The sequence below is a fragment of the Porites lutea genome, chromosome 3 (assembly GCF_958299795.1).
Source record: "Porites lutea chromosome 3, jaPorLute2.1, whole genome shotgun sequence".
NCBI classification, from domain to species: domain Eukaryota; kingdom Metazoa; phylum Cnidaria; class Anthozoa; order Scleractinia; family Poritidae; genus Porites; species Porites lutea.
The window spans coordinates 33,125,605-33,145,880 of NC_133203.1; the positions used below are offsets into that span (position 1 = coordinate 33,125,605).

General features: G+C 41.5%; 1 protein-coding gene and 1 pseudogene across 2 annotated transcripts in view; one reads left to right on the forward strand and one right to left on the reverse strand.

Annotated features, from left to right (window-relative positions):
- The window catches only part of LOC140930953 (uncharacterized), a 30,923-nt gene extending 15,651 nt beyond the window's left edge, over positions 1 to 15,272 (reverse strand). Inside the window, exons 1-9 of one of the 2 annotated variants that reach the window (XM_073380671.1) lie at positions 15,158 to 15,272; positions 14,588 to 14,662; positions 13,712 to 13,819; positions 12,665 to 12,709; positions 9,904 to 9,991; positions 9,213 to 9,242; positions 8,467 to 8,612; positions 8,100 to 8,331; positions 7,284 to 7,433 (exon numbers count right to left, since the gene is read on the reverse strand). In XM_073380671.1, coding sequence (XP_073236772.1) covers positions 7,284 to 7,433; positions 8,100 to 8,331; positions 8,467 to 8,612; positions 9,213 to 9,242; positions 9,904 to 9,991; positions 12,665 to 12,709; positions 13,712 to 13,819; positions 14,588 to 14,662; positions 15,158 to 15,245 — 962 coding nt within the window. In that variant the 5' untranslated portion in view covers positions 15,246 to 15,272. Of the gene's footprint in view, positions 1 to 7,283; positions 7,434 to 8,099; positions 8,332 to 8,466; positions 8,613 to 9,212; positions 9,243 to 9,903; positions 9,992 to 12,664; positions 12,710 to 13,711; positions 13,820 to 14,579; positions 14,663 to 15,157 lie in introns of both variants that reach the window. The other variant, XM_073380672.1, reaches the window with a different exon arrangement.
- Positions 15,273 to 15,345: 73 nt separating this feature from the next.
- LOC140930973 (vacuolar protein sorting-associated protein 16 homolog) overlaps positions 15,346 to 20,276 on the forward strand; it is a 32,200-nt pseudogene continuing 27,269 nt past the window's right edge.

Consider the following 20,276-nt stretch of genomic DNA (forward strand, 5'->3'; position numbering starts at 1 on the left):
GTTTCAACACTTTTTCGACCCGAAATAACGAGTCGTCCGACACTTGCACTTTTTGAACATCGGGTTCGTAAAACGTGCCTTTTATAGGCGTACCGTCCCATTCACTGAGTCGATACGTGACGATCGGATGACGACGAACGTGCGTGACCACAAACACTTCTTCCGTCCACCCGGGCAAATACCCTTTTTTGAAGGGACGATGTTTCTTGTTGAGACGCACCCGATCCCCGACGCGACATTTGGGGGGTGGTGTCGTTTGCTCCAATCGCGCGCCGTAGAGTCGGTCCCACACCTCTGGGACTGTTTTAGGGGTGACTTGATGCGGGGCCAACCCAATACTGCGATGCTGGGTATGATTGTAGGTATGAATTAAGGGTTGCAACACGTCCACGTACCGTAACGTATTGTGAGCGGTGAAATACCGGTACATGCGTTGTTTCAACGTGCGATGCCATCGTTCCACCACAGAGGCCTTGCTATCCCCAAACGTGTAAAAATGATGCCACCCCTGTTGCTTGAACCAGGCTTGCACTTTTTTATTTAAAAATTCTTTGCCTTGATCCGTCTGCACGCGGAGTGGTCGTCGCGGCGAGGCTTGTCGACGAATCTTGTCCAACCCTCGGAGCATCTCCGTGCTGCTTTTGGATTTGATGGGGACGGCCCAGGCATACTTGGACAGGACGTCGATCACGGTCAACAAATAGTTGTTGCCCTGATTCCATCGACGGAGTTTTTGCATGTCGACCAAATCCATTTGCCATTGTTCGTCTCGGTCAAAGACCAACGTGGGTGCGGTGGGAAACCGTGTCCGTCGGGGTTTGTGGAGGGTATAACTCAACACCGATTGGAGAATCTGTTGGGCTTGCGGGGTTTTCAATTTATGGGCTTGGGCAAAGGGTCGGACCCCGCCCAAGGCCCCGGGTTGCTGGGGATCTTCGTAAGCGCGTGGCCACGACATCAAGACACTGACACCTTATGATAGCCAATCTCGGTCTTTAATACTTTTTTTCACACACCTACATGATTTTTTTCAAAACAAACACGAGCTACCAAAGTTCTTATGCAAATGGCGCGTCCTCTCCCGCTCCCTCTCCTTGGCTTGGATGGCTTCCCCAAACTGATTGGCCCACGGCCAATGCCTCTCCACAAAGTCCCTCTCTGAGTTTTTCAGCAGGGGAACGGCAGGCATGCCCCATGGTCTGACGGACGCCTTCTCATAGTCATGGACCTCAGGGGGTGTGTCTTTTACCCATCGTCTCAGGGTGGGTTGCGCTGTCTCTCGGGGGCACCACAGGGGGCCATGGAGCCATTGAAAGTAGCCACAGGGATCTTGGCCTGAGAGAAAACTGCCACAACTGAAAAACACTTTCTGGTAATTCTTGCTGGTTCGGCTCAATTTCATCCTAGGGACCAACCCACATTTGCACTTGAGCTCCCCTCGTTGCAATCGGGCCCGGACTTGAGGGTGCGTGTCTTCTTTCAATTTCTCCATCATCATTTCCCGACTATCTTCAAACAAATACACGGGACAACCTGCTAGGGGGCACTTGAACCTCAACTGGCCAAACTGGGTCTCGGGGTTAATGCATTGGAGGATTCGATGAGGATGAAAGGGGCACGTTTCATACAAGAGCTCGTTCAACTGGGTCTCCATCTGGTCGAGGTCGTGTTCTTCCCATTCCCCGACTTCCTTGGCAGGATCGGTCCGAAACGTTCCTTCCTCTAGACACTCTTCCTCATACTCTTTCAGGGTGCCCTCCATCAAGTCGTTCACGGAGGAAATGGGTGAGACGATGGGGGAAGGGGTGGGTGGTGGGTCTGCTCGGGGTATGGCGTTCAGGGCCCACACGAGTTCACTGGTAGGGTTCGGTTCCACCTTCTTCTCTACAGCCTCCGCTTCAGCTCGGGGCAAACCGATCAACGTCATCTCGTGTTCACGGGTGGCTTTCATGTCTTCTTTTTCCCCTTTGGGTTTCTTACTACCACTACTCACTCGGCGTCGTTTGCGTCCTGAGGGCACTGTAGCAGGTTGAGTGGCTTGACGTTCCATGCCTGAGCGGAATGATTGGGGTGCACATCTGGCCTGCCTTTTATAGCCCATGTCCCGGCATCTCGTGATCCTCATACGATCTGGTGTCCACCAATCCTGACTCTACTTGGGATCTCGTGAGAGTGGTGTGATCGGAGGGTTCACCAATCAGAGCCCACGCATTCTGTTATAAAATCAGTCGTGGGTCGACGAGTGTTTTCAGTCATCGCGGTCCTCTCTTCTTGACGGTAAGCGACCATGGCTTGAACCAAGTGGGTCTTTTGGCGTACAGTCAGGGGTTTGCCCTTTCCCGAGACGAGTATATTATTCGAGAACTGGCTTTGTGTGACTGGACAGGGCATCATCATGTGTTGTTCAAATACCTGTTAGCCCATGGTGTGTCCTACGATCAATTATCCGAGAAGGCCAAGAGGCGTGTCGATCGTCAGACCCGGACAGTGCATGGGTTGCCTTTTGAACCGTCTACGGTGTATAACCGCCACAAGTTTCATCCCTACCGGCAGATCCAGGATGATCTCACCCGTTGGTGTCACCAGTACCTGACCCCCCAACGGAATCGAGTCGGGGTGTTCACCCTCAATGGTCTGTATCGACTGTGCCAAGAGAGGTTGACCCCCCTCGTGGTCTTGGAAGGACAGGGGTGTCCGGATTTGGCCAATCTTCCTATTGCTACTGCCAATGTGATGGCCACGAACGATCAGGGGCGTAATTGGTGCATGGATCATACTGATGGAGCCCGTGAAAGTGGGGTCTGGCATGATCATTGCGCGCATGTCCGGGTTTGTCAAATGAGTGGGTGGTTACGTCGTCAAACCCATGTCTTACCCACCCTGTACCAAGTCAATGCCCAACGCGTCTTGTGGCAAAAACGATGCGATCGATTATTGGATGTGATCTTATGCAACCCTTGTAAGGACGACAAAGACAAGGCCTTTGCTCGAGGACAAGGCCTAGATTGGATTCCCGATAATTGTTCCAACTGTCGCCACGCTCGACGTATTTTCGAACAAACGGTCACGTGTCGGGAATGGCAAACCCCCTTGCTGTACGCGGATGATGAACCACATACCCTATGGGCGTGGACACCCTTATATCACCCTAATCACTGTTAATTTTTTTCGATAGACCATGCCGCTGACGATTTACACGGGCGGTGCGAAAGGCGTGGACACGCACGTGGAACGATTATGTCAGATGTATGGGCACGCGTGTGTGGTCGTCATTCCACCCTGTCACCCTCGAGCCAAGTCTCTCGCGCCTTTGACGCAGTCCGAGTTGGACGCCGCTACCCCTATCGTGACCCAGGCCGCGTTTCGATTGGGTCGACAAGTGCATCATCCCATCAGCCTCCAGTATATCCAACGCAATTATTATGTGATCCAGCCCGCGTCTTTAGTCTTGGCCGTGGGTTATTTTGACGCGTTGCACAAGCATCTCTTGGGCGGCACAGGCTGGAGTGTGGTCATGGCCCAGCTCTTAGGCAAACCCCTCTATGTCTTTGATGTGGATCGGGAAGACTGGTTATGGTGGAATCCCGCTCTAGGTCACTATCAACCCTGTGAAGGCATGACCGAGGACTATATTGCCCTCCCCACCCTCCAGGACAAGACCGCCATTGTAGGCACGCGGGAAGAAGACCAAGTCATTTATCCCACCCTGGAACGTTTATTCAAATACCAATAAAAAAAACACAGTTCTAAACCACATCATTTGTTTTATTTTTTTTAATGAATATCGACGACCAGAAAATTCATCGCTGACATCACATTCATAATCAAGTCCAGTCTCTTCATTACTTTGTCTATTGTATCGTACGAAGGTTTCCTCCTGCCAATCATGACGGGGCGCTGACCCAGGGGACAATTGATCTGATCCTTGAAGGTGTCAATCACAAAGGCAATGCCCTCGTTCAATAAGCGGTCGAGGTTGGGGGATGGACGCGCCATCTCCGTCATCATGCCAATCTGAAACCCAGACATAAAAAATTCTCAACGTCAAGGTCATGAGAAGAAGATTCAAAACACATTTTTTACTCACCGAGAGCCGGTGATCCATCAGGCGGTGGCAATGGTGGCAGCCATTTTTTCGGGGGGCATGTAAACGCACCACCACTTGGTTCCACCAACGACCTTCGCCCAGATGTTGAGGAAACCCCGTCAAGTCGCATTTGGGTAGACCCTTGAACTCCTGCACCACTTTCTTCCGCCTGTCCATCGTGTAGAAACACTCTACCCAGAACATGATCTTGATCTGCACCTCTAACGGGAGCACGCGGCCAAATGGTTTGTTGTGGGGATCGACTAACCCTCGGCAGTCCATTCTGACACAGTGAACAACTTGGCGATTGACCTCTCACCGTGGTGTTCCCTTGTTTATCCTCCAGTCTCCACCAATCACGCACTCGCGCTAGACCCCCTGGTCCAGGGAGGATAAGGTGTACCCATGGGGGGTACCCCCTAGAGTCTCCTCTCGTTCTTAGACACCCCACGTGATGGCTCTCCACCACTCTGATTCGCTGGTGGCGTCTCTAAAGCACGTTGCGCGCTTAGTGTGGGTTCATTCCAGTTTGTTCAGTTGTACTGTTCAAGATGGTGAGCTCTCTGCAATCGTTGGTGTTATATTCCATGCCGATCGCCATGTTGTTCGAAACCCTGAAGTTGATGTGGCACACGCCTTTGAGAAGTGACTGTCTGCGCGCCTTCTTCCGAAGATGTACTCATGAGGAACTGCGGGATTGGGCTAAAACGTTGCCGTGGGACCACCCTGTTGCCCGAAAATTAGATCACGAGGTCCATCGCCGCCGCATGGCTGGTAAGTGTCATGGCTTTCATTTTTTTCGGGTGTGTGGGTCCCTTTTTTTCCTCATGTCCCTTTTTTGATTCCTAGACGTGTTCAAGGGGTTTGCGTTTTTACGAGACGTGTTGTGGCCTGTCCACCTGTGCCTTTGCCCTCGACGAGCTCGACTCAATTGGGCCGCGCGGTTCTGGGTCCCAGCCTGTTCCTGTTGATTTTCATTTTTTTATTAGATTCTTGGGAGGTATTGGAGAATCAGCCGGTGTGTCATATCTATCAGTGGGTCGCGCATCCCACCCCTGGCGGCGTGTGTAACCATTGCGAGAGAATGATGGAGGGTTTGACTTTGGAGGATGTAATTACTGGCAACCGGGAGGGGTCCCTCACCGAAGATGATATTGTGGAGTATGTGCAGAGTGGGGACCCCAACCATCGGGACTGGGACGATTTTCCACTGCGAATAACCTTCCGGATTAATTCGTTTCTCCGGCGTCAGGGTCCCGTGGATGAACCGGATTTAGCCCTGTTAGGTTTTTTAGAGGAGGATTAATTTTAGTTTAAATTTTTTTTTACAGCCACGCATTGTTTGTTGCGTCATCATACGCAATGGATCCGCCCTTTGCAAGCCGGTTTTTTTCGTACCAGTATTCCTGTCTTGATTCGACTTTCCACCTCTTTGTAGGCTTTCATTATACATTAAAACATTATGGAGGATGGATTAGACCCGTGCAATTGCGATGTCATTATAGTACGGTTCGATGTGTAATTAGTCTTCATGAAACGTTTCAGATGTGATTTCCACGATGGACGAATGGGGGTGGATCATTGCCGTATACCAACGATACCATATTCATACTGTTCGTCATTTTGTGCAATACTGTAATCATCCATAGTCTTCATGAATTTAGCCTATTATTATTAAATTTTTAGATGTGATTACCGATATTGAAATCTATGGGTACAGAGGCTGGATCCGAGACCGCATTGCTTTTTTACTCATGGCTTAGACTATTATTATTATTTTTTTTCGTAGATTCGCTTACCATTCTCAGTACCCACAGGGTTCATGGTACTTCCGCTGCATGGTGTTTCCTCGGCAGCATCGTGCAGTGGTACACTGGATCGGGGATTCATCTTCCATTTCCGAGACCCATTAAATTACTTTGTTGTCGTTGTTATTTGAATTTTCGTTTTGCCGGCGACTTACACGTGCCCTGTTATTGGTGCGAGATGTTGCAAGGCATGGGCTACCCACCCCATCCTTAAAACATTTTTTTTTTATTTTTTTCAGATTCTCATTTTGTCATGCGAGCCATTTATCTCCCTTTCCTTTTTCAGCCATTGCCGAGGTGATAGACCATCATTCAAGGTCCCTTCAAAATTTGACTGGAAAATTGTATTTTGTGTGTAAACGGTGCTGGATTTATTTACGGCACGTGTCTGAACTCCATGAACCTTGTCGGGGCTGTGCCATGATGGACAGCATGGAATGGGAATTTTGAACACCCGGCAGGGGGAGGTCTGCATGGTGGCGCCACCCCTGCTGGATGTTCATGAATATTTTTTTTTAATTAGATTCCTTTTGGGTCTTACAAGATGTCATGATTTTCCGAAGCTGGCCTATCCCTCACAAACTTTGTATTGTCAATCATCAAGGATGGTCCAGCTTACTTTATCTGTTCAAACTAAAACGTTAATTTTTTTCCTAGAAACGCTTTGGATCTTTCAACATTTTAATTTTAACCAAGATTGGATTTTAATCGAATTGTTTTGTGTACAATCTTTTCCGGGCGTGACACCACGAGGGCGTCACACACGTCCCACTTTGTAAACAAGTCTTTTTTGTTTTTCTAGTTATTCATTGGACAGTAAGACACCGCCTCGTGCGTGCCAATGGTCGAGTGTTTTTGATTCAGTTTGCTTCTTGGCTCTAACCACCCCTCCTTTCGTTTCAGCCACCCATTTCGATTTACGTCGACCTTTATCTAAACCTTGGTCCTTGATAGGTTTCAACCACTACATTTCATGGCCTAATCCATTGCTCATGACTCCTTCAGCCAGGAAGCAAACACCCTTTCTTCGCAATGTGTATTTTATGTAAACAAAGGGCGTGACGTCATTAGGACCTCACACACGTCCCGGATGTCATTTAGGGCACTGTCGAGATTTGTATTAAAAAATGATGTGGACCTCTATACAGTGTGTGTGTGTTTTTTTATGGACTGACGGGGATGCGAGGGGATTGGGGTTGAATTGCGTATGCGTCCCGCTTGTACCCAGGTTCTACGCGGTCAATAAAACTATGCCAAGTATGTGGATCTACCTCTTGGGTGGGGTCACGTGATTTTTATGCCCAAATATGGGCATTGTGACGTCAATCAAGCCCAGCCCAGCTCTCGTAGAAATGATTAAGGTCAGGTGTACCTCAGAGGAAACATACCTATTTTTTGCCTGCTGAAGCCTCTTTTCCCTGACAGGGGAGGGGGTGCGGCTTCTTCTCAATAGAAAAGAATTATTGGGAACATCTGGGATCTCATCCACAGTCACTGAACTAAAAGGTTCAGGACTCTTTGGTTTAACATCTCCTGGACTGGAATTCAAATTAATTGCTGATATTAGTGTCAATATTTCACCAACAGGGAAGGTGGCATAAAAGCAACATTATTATGTAATATGGGACCTCAAATGTAGCCACAGACTCCTTTGCTTATCACTTACTTGGCCAGGTTTGTTCAAAGCTGGGTTAAGATAACCCTGGGTTAGTGCGAGGTATGTGTAAGTACTCTCAGGGAAGCCAGCAATGCAGGCAAATTTTTAAGGTGGGCAAAAACTGCTTGTCTGCATTGCCATGGCTGCCATCTTTGATCACTGGGAAAGACAGGGGAGAATAGAAATAGCAACTCTTGGACTAGTCATGGGGTAAAAAAAGGGTCAACTTCTTTGGAATTCAACATGTTGGTTGCCATGGTTATGCTCTGCACTTGGCACAGTGGCTCTATCAGTCCTTTTTGCTACTCAACCAAATCTATCTACAAGTACATGTTGTCATTTGAGTGTAATGAATGAATTATTGAATGCTGTACTTTTTGCGAACAATGTTAATTTTTGAAATTATACGTCTATGCATTTTTTTATTAAGCCATTAATTATTTTATTCATAGTATTCATTTTTATCATATTTCCATTTTTTGTACCAGTATGTATTTATTAAATGTTTGTGTATTGATGTATTTGTGGTGTAGTTACAGCCACTTACCTGTCTTTTATCTCTTTCTTTTTCTTCTTTGCTTTCTTCTTGTCCTTGCGTTTTACAGATTCACTCATCTTTTTTCTTCTTTTCTTTTTTATGCGTTTCTTTTTCTCCCACTCATCAGTTGATGACTGATCACTGTCTGATTCTGATCCAGAACTGGATGAAGAGTCAGTATCTGAGGAGCTGCTGTCAGAATGTCGCTTAGATTTCCTTCTTTTCTTTTCAGCTTTCTTCTCTGCAGTTGAAAGTTAACAAATAACAGTAAGACATCACCCAAGAACAAAAGTATGATGCCAGGGGTCAGCGGGCAGCATTCCTGCTAGAGCACAGTTCTGTACATAAATTTAGTCAATGGAAACATATCCTGTACCTTTAGCCTTTGCTTTTGGAATAAGTTCACCACAGTTGATAATCTTTACATCCACTAGGGGCCTACTCTTGTCATCAACTCTTTGAATCTCTATCTCTGATACTATTTCCTGACCTTGCAATACTTGGCCAAATATCACATGAACCCTACAAATAAAATAAATATACCACAATATAAGCAAGAGCAACATTGTTGAAGTGTGGGTAATCATTGATCTGTGACTTGCTTTTGAGTGGCAACAAACAAAAATGCATTATGTGTACAAGTCATGTACAATGCCATTACCTAATTTCACATTTTTTTTTATTTCACGAAATTTGTTTCAGGAATTAATATCCTCACAAAACGAAAACACGCAAAAAATTTTAATTTAATACCCATAGAAAATTCAAATCATATAAAAACGATTAAGATTTCATAACAACAACTGTTTCTACTGTAGAGCCTAGGTGTATCGACAACAAAATTTAATTATTAACTGGTTTTACTGGTAATTTTTATTCTGTTGTGGAATAATGTTAATATGCATTTTGTTTGTTACATTTATCTTGACATCATTTAAAAATTCAGATGTTTGAAAAATAATATAGCAAAATTTGATGCCCTTTTTTGATATTTGTGTATTGAAATTGAAAAAATAAAACCATGTGAAACACTGTCTTGTCTGTACCAATTACATCATAATGCTAACAGAAATTTCCTTTCTGTCAGTAAGAACAGCTGAATCAAGTTAAAAGAAAGCTTACCCATCAAGATGTGGGGCAGGCTGAGTTGTTCTGTGAAAAGCAAAATAAACACACTATAAAAACTTAAAACATTAAAACTTTGTCTTTATTTACACTACAATATTGTTATGCATCACAGACATGCCATTTTACCTTGGAAGACCTGAAATCTGGCCCAAGTTGTTCACTCCTTGGATCAGGTGATATTTAGCAGATAAATTAATATCCAGTGGATAAGTATTAATTAGGGAAAACAACTGGATCAACTACTGGATAGAGATTAATATTATCAAGTTGATACATTGAAGTACATAAAACCCCTTTTAAACTTGAACCTGGCACCTTGAGAAAAGGAAGGAATTGAGAATTAAAGGCGGGGAAAATTAGACAACAGCAGGAAATTCAAAAAGAACTGAACCATTTTTGCTAGTGTAATTAAGTTAACAACACCCAGTTGCTCAGAAGGTGGGTAATGCTATTCATCAGATAAATTACTATCCAGAGGGCAAGGCAATTGGATTTCATGACACTCTAACCACTCCATAGCGATAATTAATTTATACAGTGGATAGCACCACATGAGTTGTATCCAATCTTTGAGTGATCAGGACCTGACTTATACCACACATCTACATGCATGATGCAGTGGAATTTTATAGTTGGTTTCAAATTTATAGGGTGGTTTCTATCTCTTAAAAGATCAAATACTTACATAAAAAACTGAGAACCATTAGTGTTTGGACCTCTGTTAGCCATGGACAACAACATTGCTGTCTCGTGCTTAAGAGGGAATCCTTCATCTGTTATAGGGAAAACAAAAAAAATGAAAAACTTAATATGACAAGCAAATCACTGCAGTTATCACAATTACATGTTTGTACTTCTCATAAGTTTCAACCCCAGTTAACAAAAAAATTAATTATTTTCATCTATTATTAATTTTATTTTAATGCACCTATCAATGTAAATCCCGTGGGGGGGGAGTGCGGGCAAGGGGCAGGGATTTGATGCCTGAGACTATCCCCCTGTGGGGCTTTTGATCGTGCGAAGCAACCCCGGGGTCGGGACATTTGACTTTGACCAATAGAAGCCTGGTATCAATTCAGAAGCGGTAAGTAAGTCCATCCCTCGAGGCTTTCTGAAAGTCACACTGTTGGACAAAGTTATGAAGTTTTCAATTGTTTTAATCGCCATAATCCAATACTTTACACTGTCATCTAAACAGATAATGTCTATTTTGAGAACGCTTTTATCTTCAAGTTCCCATCTGATTGTAAACCTCGATTGAAGTCGAATTGTACCATGAAAGTCAGAGGATTTTTTACAGGTCACTGATCCGACCTGTTCCGACATGTTGAGCCGATGTTATAAAGCATTTTACGTTTCACTAATATAATAGCACGGTCAATCTTCCTGGAGCGATTATGTTGTTCAAAATAAGAGATGCTAGTGGAGAGAGAAAATACTTAATTACAGCGAGTAATTTAACGGAGCTTACGTTAACCTTAAATAAAAGTAGTAAGAACGTACTTTTGAAATGTTCTTTCATTCGTTTTATGTAGTATTATAGTATTGTTTGTTTAGATTTTTCCCCTGGGGTGGGGGCTTTTTTGACACTTTTGATTGACCTTTCATTTCCCACCCTGGGGAATTTGATCAAAAAATTTTAATATTTGTCAAACCCCTACCCCTTGCCCGCACTCCCCCTCCCCCCCACGGGGCTTACATTGATAGGTGCATTAGATAAGAAGTTAAAAATATACATCCCATTAGATCAGCTTTATAATATTAATAATAAATTAAGGGTTTCCTGAAAAAAGGGCGTAATTTGCTTATTATCAATAAGCAAATTAAGCCCTTTTTACTGTTATAGTTAAATGAAGATCAATAAGAGTGTCATTAGATGCTAAGATCTGTAATGTTATTACATAATCCAATATTGCATAACATTGTTTCATTTCTCCACATTATGAGCAAGATGAATTATTAGCTGACAGATTAATATAAACCAATCAAAACCTGAGAACATCTTGTGTAAAAGATAATAAATTGTAAGACACAGATTTGCATAAGGTGTAAGTTCACTGGAAGATACAGGGCTGGACATCACTATGAACCAGGGGGGGGGGGGAGGGCTGGGGATTTTACCTGGGTACTATGAGTGTGAGACCTGGCCTCTCTTATAGGAAACAAAAAGAAAACAGAACCAAAAGAACTAATTCCTACACAGCTCAGTACAATTCCCCTCCTACTAATTGCATTTACCCGGCAACTTGAAATGTTAGCCACAGCCCTGAGATAAGAGTCATTGCAGAACAGTAGAACCTTGATATAACAAAGTCCTCAATATAATGAACGATTTTCTTTTAACCCCAGTATAGTAATAGTAAAATGTATGGAAAATAACCTCGAGACAACGAAACCTTGTTATAACAAAAACCAATTTCACTGTCACGCCAGTAAAATGACTGTAGTTGATGGAATGTGATGCTAGTTATCAGCAACCCTTTCATGGCGGTTCTTTTTCAATAAAGCAATTGTGTAGTCAAGGTGTCAAGGTCAGCAAGCTCTAAGATGCATTGTATTCTAGCGTAGAACTTTACAGCCTTGTTGTCTTAAGTAGGCTAATACAAGCCGCAGCATTGGCCAGTATTTTCAAAGCACTATTTATGGCTAAGAATTTGCACATGCGATGCTGAGCTGTCTTGTGGTACAGCCTTTTCCACTGGCTATGCCAGCAGACGTTCGTCTAGCTATAAAAGCCAAGAACAACTGTTCAGAGTTCACTTGGGTTCTATTGTTCAGCAAGGTTTAAGCGCTCAGTATACTATTCTTGTAAAATTTTTCCCTCCCTCCCTCCCTTTGGAGACAATCGAGGTTTGGACTTTGTTTTGTGCTATGCCATCAATAAACTAGGGACACTCCTCAGACGTGCAGTTAAATCTGCACAGCCACTTCCCCCAAGCTTGTTGGCCGCATTGCCGTTGAATATCGCCTGCAAACCGATACTCTTGTCCGATCCAGCACGTGCTGTATTGCATTCAGCTCGTAGTGCTGGGGAGATAAGTGAGGTTCTTTGGTCATGCCATTGCCGGAAGTCACACGGGCTAACCTAGCACAAGGCAGTGCTCCCCTATTATTTTAATCCCAACTTGTTATTATTTGTTTTATAATTAAATTACTTCGCGTTTAATATGCATCATACAGGAGCAGAGACATTAACATATTTTGCCAGTCCCTTGGCTCTTCATTATATCAGGGTTTAACTGTAGTCAACTCAATTTTATGTTTACAACGAGGCCTGACAAACTACTGATAAAATTCCTGTTTGACTATAACACAAAGTCAATTGAGATATTAAAGGTTTACTATACTCAGTCCTCAGCAATTGCACTTCTTCAATTTTTTGCAACTACAAATCTGACTCTAATTGCAAGTCTTGTTGTTGAGATTAATACTGTGAAGCCACATACCATTAAACGTGCCACCATAAATTGACTCTCCTCCAGTCCCATTTCCTGTGATAGACAAATTAATAGAAAAATTATAATTTATTTTATCACATAACAAATCTTAAATGCATGCTCTGATTGATCAAAGGTTTACAAAGAATGATTTGTACAGCACATGACATACAGAACCACTCAAAAGTAAGTTACCAGTCATTTCTCCTTTCCTGCGTGATGAGAATCTTGGTGCACACTATACGATTATCATCACGCTACTAGAATCGTGTAGCGCAAGAATCATCAAAGCTGCAATTTTTGGCCAAAAATTATTGACACACATCCAGTCAGAAACCAACTAAAAATTTTGCTTAGTGTTACCTAGAAGACATATGTAGTACATGTGTAACAGATAAAAAAAGTACGTGATATGAACATGAAAAGTAACAAGCACCTTGCATCAGGTGTTAATAGTCAGCAGCTTTTAAAAACTCTGTGAAAAACTGCTGTTCTTGTTACAAAACCTCTCCCTCGCAACTCTCACAAAAAGATCTTATTAATGTAAGTAAAGATACAGAACCTACCGTTTGTACATCAAAAAAGGTTTTATTGCGACAATCTGCAACTTCTTTTGCACAAACTACACTTAGGCACACTTACAAGCAACTTACACATAATTTCTGATGAAAACTCTTGTGTCAATATAACATCAGTCATAACAAATTCCCAATAATACAGCTATTAAAGGAGACTGTTTTCCAGCATCTTTGCTAATGACAATAATTAAGGCTCTAACTCTGAAAAGTCCATTTGAGCCTTCATGATATGTGTGATTGAGCGGTTAACACCTCAAACTCTGGATCTGGAGGTCTGTGGTTTAAAGTCGCCTGCTGCATTGTTTTCTTAGACAAGGAACTTTACTCCAATTTGACTCTTTTCACCCAGGTGTATAAATGGGCACTGGTGACATACTGCTGGAGGGCAACCCTGCAATGGGCTCCCGCCATTTTAGCCTTTCGCTTAAGTGCGCCTTTTCATTTACCATCTTGATATAAAAATAAAAATATCTTATACCTTTAGTAAAGTCTCCTCCTTGAATCATAAAATCCTTGATAACTCGATGGAACCCTGATCCTTTATAGTGAAGAGCCTTCCCAGAAGTCCTGCTTAAACCTTTTTCTCCTTAAAAACAGGTTCAAAGTTAATCCAAAAAACCTTGTCTACAGTTTCCATGAAATGTCATATTTATCACTTAAAAAATAGCCATTATTTTCCTTAAGAGTTCAGCAATTTCATAACACTATGCATTATTGCATTAGTTTTTCAGTAGTCTCCAGTCATTATCTCAATTCTGGCATTTTTTACGCCTCTTATTCAGTGTTCCAGCTAATTATTTCAAGAGGGGGATCATGTTGACCATCTGAGGGGTCACCAAGACCACGTGCTCAATTTTTTCATTATATTTAACTTACAGTGTAATACTTATACGTCATCTGTCAGGTCAGGAAGCCTTATTTGTCGGGTCATTGACCCCAGACCCATCTCTTATCTGTAATAATGTTATTACTTTTGTTGTATTTGTTTCCTGAAAACAGGACCCCTCTAGATTAGCATAGCTACCCAAGGCGGGGTATGTTACAATAGTGCTTCAATCTTAAAATACAAATAAAATATATGTATGTGTGTATGTATGTATGCACTAGTAAAATAAAGAAAAAAAAGGAAGTGACCATGAATTTAATATTATGACTCCATCCCACTTACAAGTGAGTATGTGGCCAACCATGCATCAACTAATCTCAACTCTAAAACACTTATGTTTACATGTAATATGAAAAATGATATTATTATTATTATTATGATCATTTTTACTGTTATTATTAATATTAATATAATAGTTGGTAGTGGCAGTGGTAGTACATGTATCTACATTAATATGTACTTCCTTACCTGTGCACAATGCTCTAAAGTTGTCAGATGTCTTAGGACAGATGTCAGCAAACAGTTCAAAAATAATCCTGCCAGCTACAAAGAATGCAAAGTTAATTCTTAAATCAAGCAAGATTTAAGAGTTTTAGATTTGAGGTTCTTTCAAACCTGTCTTCCTTTTTACCCACCTACTCCTCTTTCTATGTTACAAACATATTGAGATTGTTCATTGGAAACCTTATTGATTTCAATCAATTAGCCAAAATAATCCATAAAAAAGATTAGATTATCCCATTGTTAACACATAGGCTCAAATCATTAATCAATGAAGGAAGCATTCATAACCAATACTGCACAGCCATATTGATTTAAGTTTAAAATAATAGAAATTGATTAAAATCAAAGAAGCAAACTTCTGCCATATTAAGCTTAATATAAGCTTAATTAAGCTAATAAGTACAGTATTTCCATATCATTGAGAGTTATAGCCTGAACTTCAGCCGCTTCTCTTCCCAAGTGACTTCATAAATTAAATTTTGAAAAACAGCAGCCAATGCAAACATTTAATCCAAGGAATTTAACGTTTCTTACCTGGAGATCCATTTATTTGAACATCAAAGAAGCATCTCGGCCGATAGCCCTTCGCTTTGGGGACAGCCATCTTGAACACTTCCAGCATTTTCGTGTATGCTTACACGAAGAAAATTATTACCCGATAGGAAACATGGGATTACTTGCTACAGGGTCTGCTGACCAGTTGATGTGCAGATGCAAAAACAAAATGGTGGATCTGCAGACACGGGAATTTTACAAATGTTGCACTTATTAGATCCTGGTTAAACTACCCCGATTACACTTGCTACTCGTTTCATTCACATTTAAAGAATAACATGGCTCACGTTACAGTTGATTGGAATCCACTTGGAAAGGTATTTTATAGGTAAGTGGTTCTTTTCAGATCATACTGTCTCCAATCACTACTGACCTCTAGATCGTATTTTGATAGTAAAAGGATCGTATTTTAAGTCGTATTGGGACCTTATTTGCGTCGTAAAGTGATCGCATTTACATCGTAAATTAACTTAAATTAATCGAATTAATGTCGTAAAGTAAGTTTTCAAAAAGTCGTATTGTGTCGCTCTTACGATAAAGGTACGGTACAACTACGAGCAGAAGAAGAGTGTTGAACTCGTATTTTTATCGTGAAATGTCGTTTTCACGATCACATTCAGATATTTTTACCATAAAAAAATCGTAAAGAAATCGTGTTTTGTCATTTTACGACAAAGGCATGGTGCAACTACGGGCGGAAGACGAGTTTTGAAGTCGTACTTTTATCGTCAAATGTCGTTTTTACGATCAAATTTAGATATCTTTACCTTGCAAATAATCGTATTTTGTCGCTTTTACGATAAGGTCACGGTGCAACTACGAACAGAAGAAGAGATGGGAAGTGGTATTGATATCAAATGTAGTTTTTGCGACTTTTTGCCCGGATCCTGATCCGGGAGTTTTTTGCATATGAAATCTAGGAAATCTTTGCTTCTGGAATCCGGAATCCTGGCTTTGGAATCTGGAATACAGCTAAAGAAATCCAGAATCACGGCGTGGATAATCCAAGACTTTCTTGGATCCACAATAAAGATACAGCGAACTATCAAAAGAAGGGCGCCTTTTGTCAGATGTGGAAATCTTTTTTATGTGGTCGATTCTACGATGCACACATTTTTTTGACGTCCAGTCGACTGAAACAACAAAGCAGCCATTGTATCTTTACCCGGTGTTTCACCCAGATAATGTTTTCCTAGTCACCTTTGCAGCTGGGCCGTTCTGGTCTCGTGACGTAGCGCTCCTCTCCAAGGGTAAAAACGGCTACGCAGCAGACAAGTGTTTTGTTCTTTGGCTTTAGATTTAGAAATCCTTACCTTGTAACTTTTTCGATGGAGATACTATTGAATGACAATCTGAGAAGAAAGGCTTTTGTTGAGAAGGTTTAGATATCCTTGCGCCATTTGGTCGTTTTTACAGTGAACACACAGTTTAGTTACAAATAGAAGAAGCCATTTTGAGTTCCACGTTTGTACAATGACCACAGAAAGGCCACTCAAAGGATGTGAACATTCTTATTTTTTATTCAGTTTACAAGGCATATCTCTGACAGGACTATCAAAAACGTTCATATAAAATATCGTAATTATAATTACAATATACTAACTGCGATTAATATCATTTACCTGTAATATTTAAAGTAGATATTGTGGTTCTCAAACTTAAAAATTTCATCAAAATGAAGGATTATGCACAAGACGTTTACAAGGTAATGCTCAGATAAAAGTCGATCGCACACCCTTCAAATCGGAAAAACTTCGAAACTTCGGAATTCCCACCTTTTCAAGGTTATTACACCTTACATTAGTCTCGGGTATTGTCTTTGTTCGCAGACGGCAACTTCGGATTTTGAGTGTCACATAAATGCTAATCAAAACAACATTGTCAAAATGTGAATTATAGATGCTACTGTAGCAGGGCAATGTGGCCATTATTCTTTTCATCCTAGATTAGCAGTAGAGAAAAAACAGATCGTAGAATGTACGCGAACGCTTAGCTGGACTCCGGAGAAAGCGAACTACCCGAGAAGGGAACTGGAGGGAGACCGTCTTCTCTTGAGGGTCTTGAGTGCCTTGTGCGCTCGTCCACGCGACAATCCTAAAGGACAGCCACCATTCTGAAAAAAAAAAAACATAATGAACGCTATAACTGTATGAAGCAAGGATCACTTATATAGAAGCTGGAAAGATGGAAATCATATTGTAATGAACTTCAATGCCAGGTAGTTGCGCAACTAAAAAGAACTTACAAAGGGGCAGAAAGTATCAGACCAAGGAATCTTTAAGTGTCACACCATTTAAATGAAATATAACTCTCAATTTACCAGTGATTCATCGTGGCTTCCTGGTACATGCGCGAGTGGAATGCACCTATCAAGGTAAGCTTAGGTAAACGACACAGAGAGCCTATTCCACTCCGGCCTAGGCTGCCTAGCAAGTGGGTGCGATCTTTTTTTCTCTTTTTCCAATTTTTTCGACAAACTCGCGGGGAAAAGCTTACTACCCAGGCTATCTCGGGACAGTCTGGTAAGTTTTCCAACAGACTGTGGGGGCATGATTGAAAATTTTGGAATACGTGGAGCTATAAGTTTGATTCCTTCGAAGGCATTATACCAAAACCAGCATTACGTGATTCCTTTGGATTAAACGTTATACACATTTGTACAAATTCGTGGCCGATTTTCATGCCCGATTTCTTGTTTTTTTTTTTATTATTTGTAGATTGATATATCAGTTTGTAGGCTTATCTTTATTTGTAGGCCGTTTATGGTTTGCTCATAGGGTAACGTACTCTTACCTGATTCGCTCCTATGAGGATGTAAAGGGCTACTTTAGATGAAGATTAGCCACAGAGAATCAAGCACATGAATGAATTTGCACTGGACGACGGCAGAATCGGATCCTGGTGTCTTTTAATGTCGTCATAGTCAACTGAAATTTAATAAATTGTATCATAAGGTTACTGTTTATATTATATCACATAAGCCCTTTGAGATCCCTTTGCTTAGCTAGTCTATTTTGTATCGCAAAGTAGAAGCGTCTGTCTGAACCTAAAATGCAAATCAATACTAACCAATATCTTTTTCTACCTTGCGTACTCTCTAAGGGTGGATTTCCATTGTCTAGCCTGTGTACAGAACCCCCTCCCCCCCCCTCCCGTCATGTTAAATCGGAGAAGGGGCCCCTTCTCCGAATTTTGGGCTAGGGATTTTTAATAAGGTGAACGAATCAGATCATATTTGAGACTAAATGAATCAAACATAAAATCTGTAATATCTGTAATCCAGACTGAATCGAGCGAAGCGAATTAACTGCTCGAGCAGTTTCTGCGCATCTTCGCACCTCTCTTGTTTACAGTTACAGTGGAAACATCATGCAATTTTTGCCCTTTGCACCGTTAGTCGCCACAGGTGAAGTTTCCACACACTCGTTGACTTATTTAGTAAAGCGTCAAGAGTATAGCATTGACCTCAATCAAACTAATTTAATTAGAACGTAGACGGTTAAATGTAACACGAATATTATGGGTTTTTAAACACTCACTCTGTAACCGACCGCTTTCATAAATCATGTTTGTCTGTAGTAAACTTTTTATTATACAGTATACGCGTCCTGGTATACGCCATTTTATATTACTTCTCTCTGAAAAATAGAAAACAGATTAAACGCACAAAAGGCCATACATATTCAAAAGCCATGGAAACGTATTAACACTATTTCACTTCTTTTTAAATGCCAAAGCTTAAACTACAGCTTAAGAACATGTGTAATAAATAAAATGTTGCCACTGTTAAATTTAGTTAGGGTAACATTTTTAATTCGAGGTTTTCTTTTACACCTGTAAAAACGAAGTAGACTTACTTATTTGGGAAAGAAATGTAAAGATTATTAAATAACTCACCGAAACATTAGCCTTTTAAAGCAGTCCTTTTGCCTTTCGTTCTCCTTGCTTTCTCGTTTAAAATGTTGAGTAAACGGCGCGCGAAAATGTGGCGGTAAGCGCAACAAGAGTTGACACGTGACAATATGTTAGGCATAATATTGGTTTGTCGTTTTTTGGTCTGCCAAGCAGAGTAGCTCTTCTTTGTTGATCACCCCGATGTAATGTGTTTCTAAAAGGGGTTTCTTGTTTGAACTAAAATTGTTTGTAGTAATAGTAGCTAGCTATTTAGCTGATTTACTCTAGGAACCAGTAGCCATAGCGGTCTCGATCGCCCATCGGTATGGGGGCAAGGGACCTTAGCGGAACGGGGGATGTAAAGATTTAATAAAATCCAGCCCTACTCACCTTAAATCACCTGATGATCCGCTCGGAACCTTTACTGAAGATTTTTGGGTACGTCGTTAACAGTCGTTACCACTCGAGTTGACCAGACGTTCACAATTGTGCCGAATAACTTGGCGGTTTTAATACTTTTCCAAACTCAGCAAATGAAATTTGTGCTTTCTGGTTCCGGTGTGCTGCTTTTACTTCGAAGGAACTACATTTTCCACTCACTTTCAACAGCATTGTATTATTAAAAATTATGAGCTTTTGAACAGTATTTAAGTTGAGATGTTCGGTGACGACGCTTTCCTTCATCGCATTGCGTGACACTTCGTAGTTGAACAGGTAAGAGCGCTCACTCTCGCAAATGTGTTGTGTTCGCAAACGTTGTGAAGCTTTACTTGCTAAGTTTATTCCTATAATTATTACATCTCGGCCAGAAATGCTACAGGTTTACAACAACACGTAGCTAGGACAATACACTTTTCGAGTCGTAAATAAGATGAAAGCGCGATGTATTTACGTTATGGCAATCATCTTGGAATATCGTACTGTGTGTACGACAATATTACGATAATATCAATAATCGAATTGGACTCGTATATTGAACGAGGGAAAATTGCGATTTATTTACGGACCGACGTTGGCCGTAATCTGCCTGTTATTAGATCGCATTCTGTTTACGACGATATAGCGATAATATTAATTCTCGAATTTAACTCGTATATTGAACAAGAGCAAATACGATTCTTTTACGTTCGGACGCTGGTCGTAATTTGACGGCAATTTGATCGCATTTTGTTTACGACAATATTACGATAATATTAATTCTCGA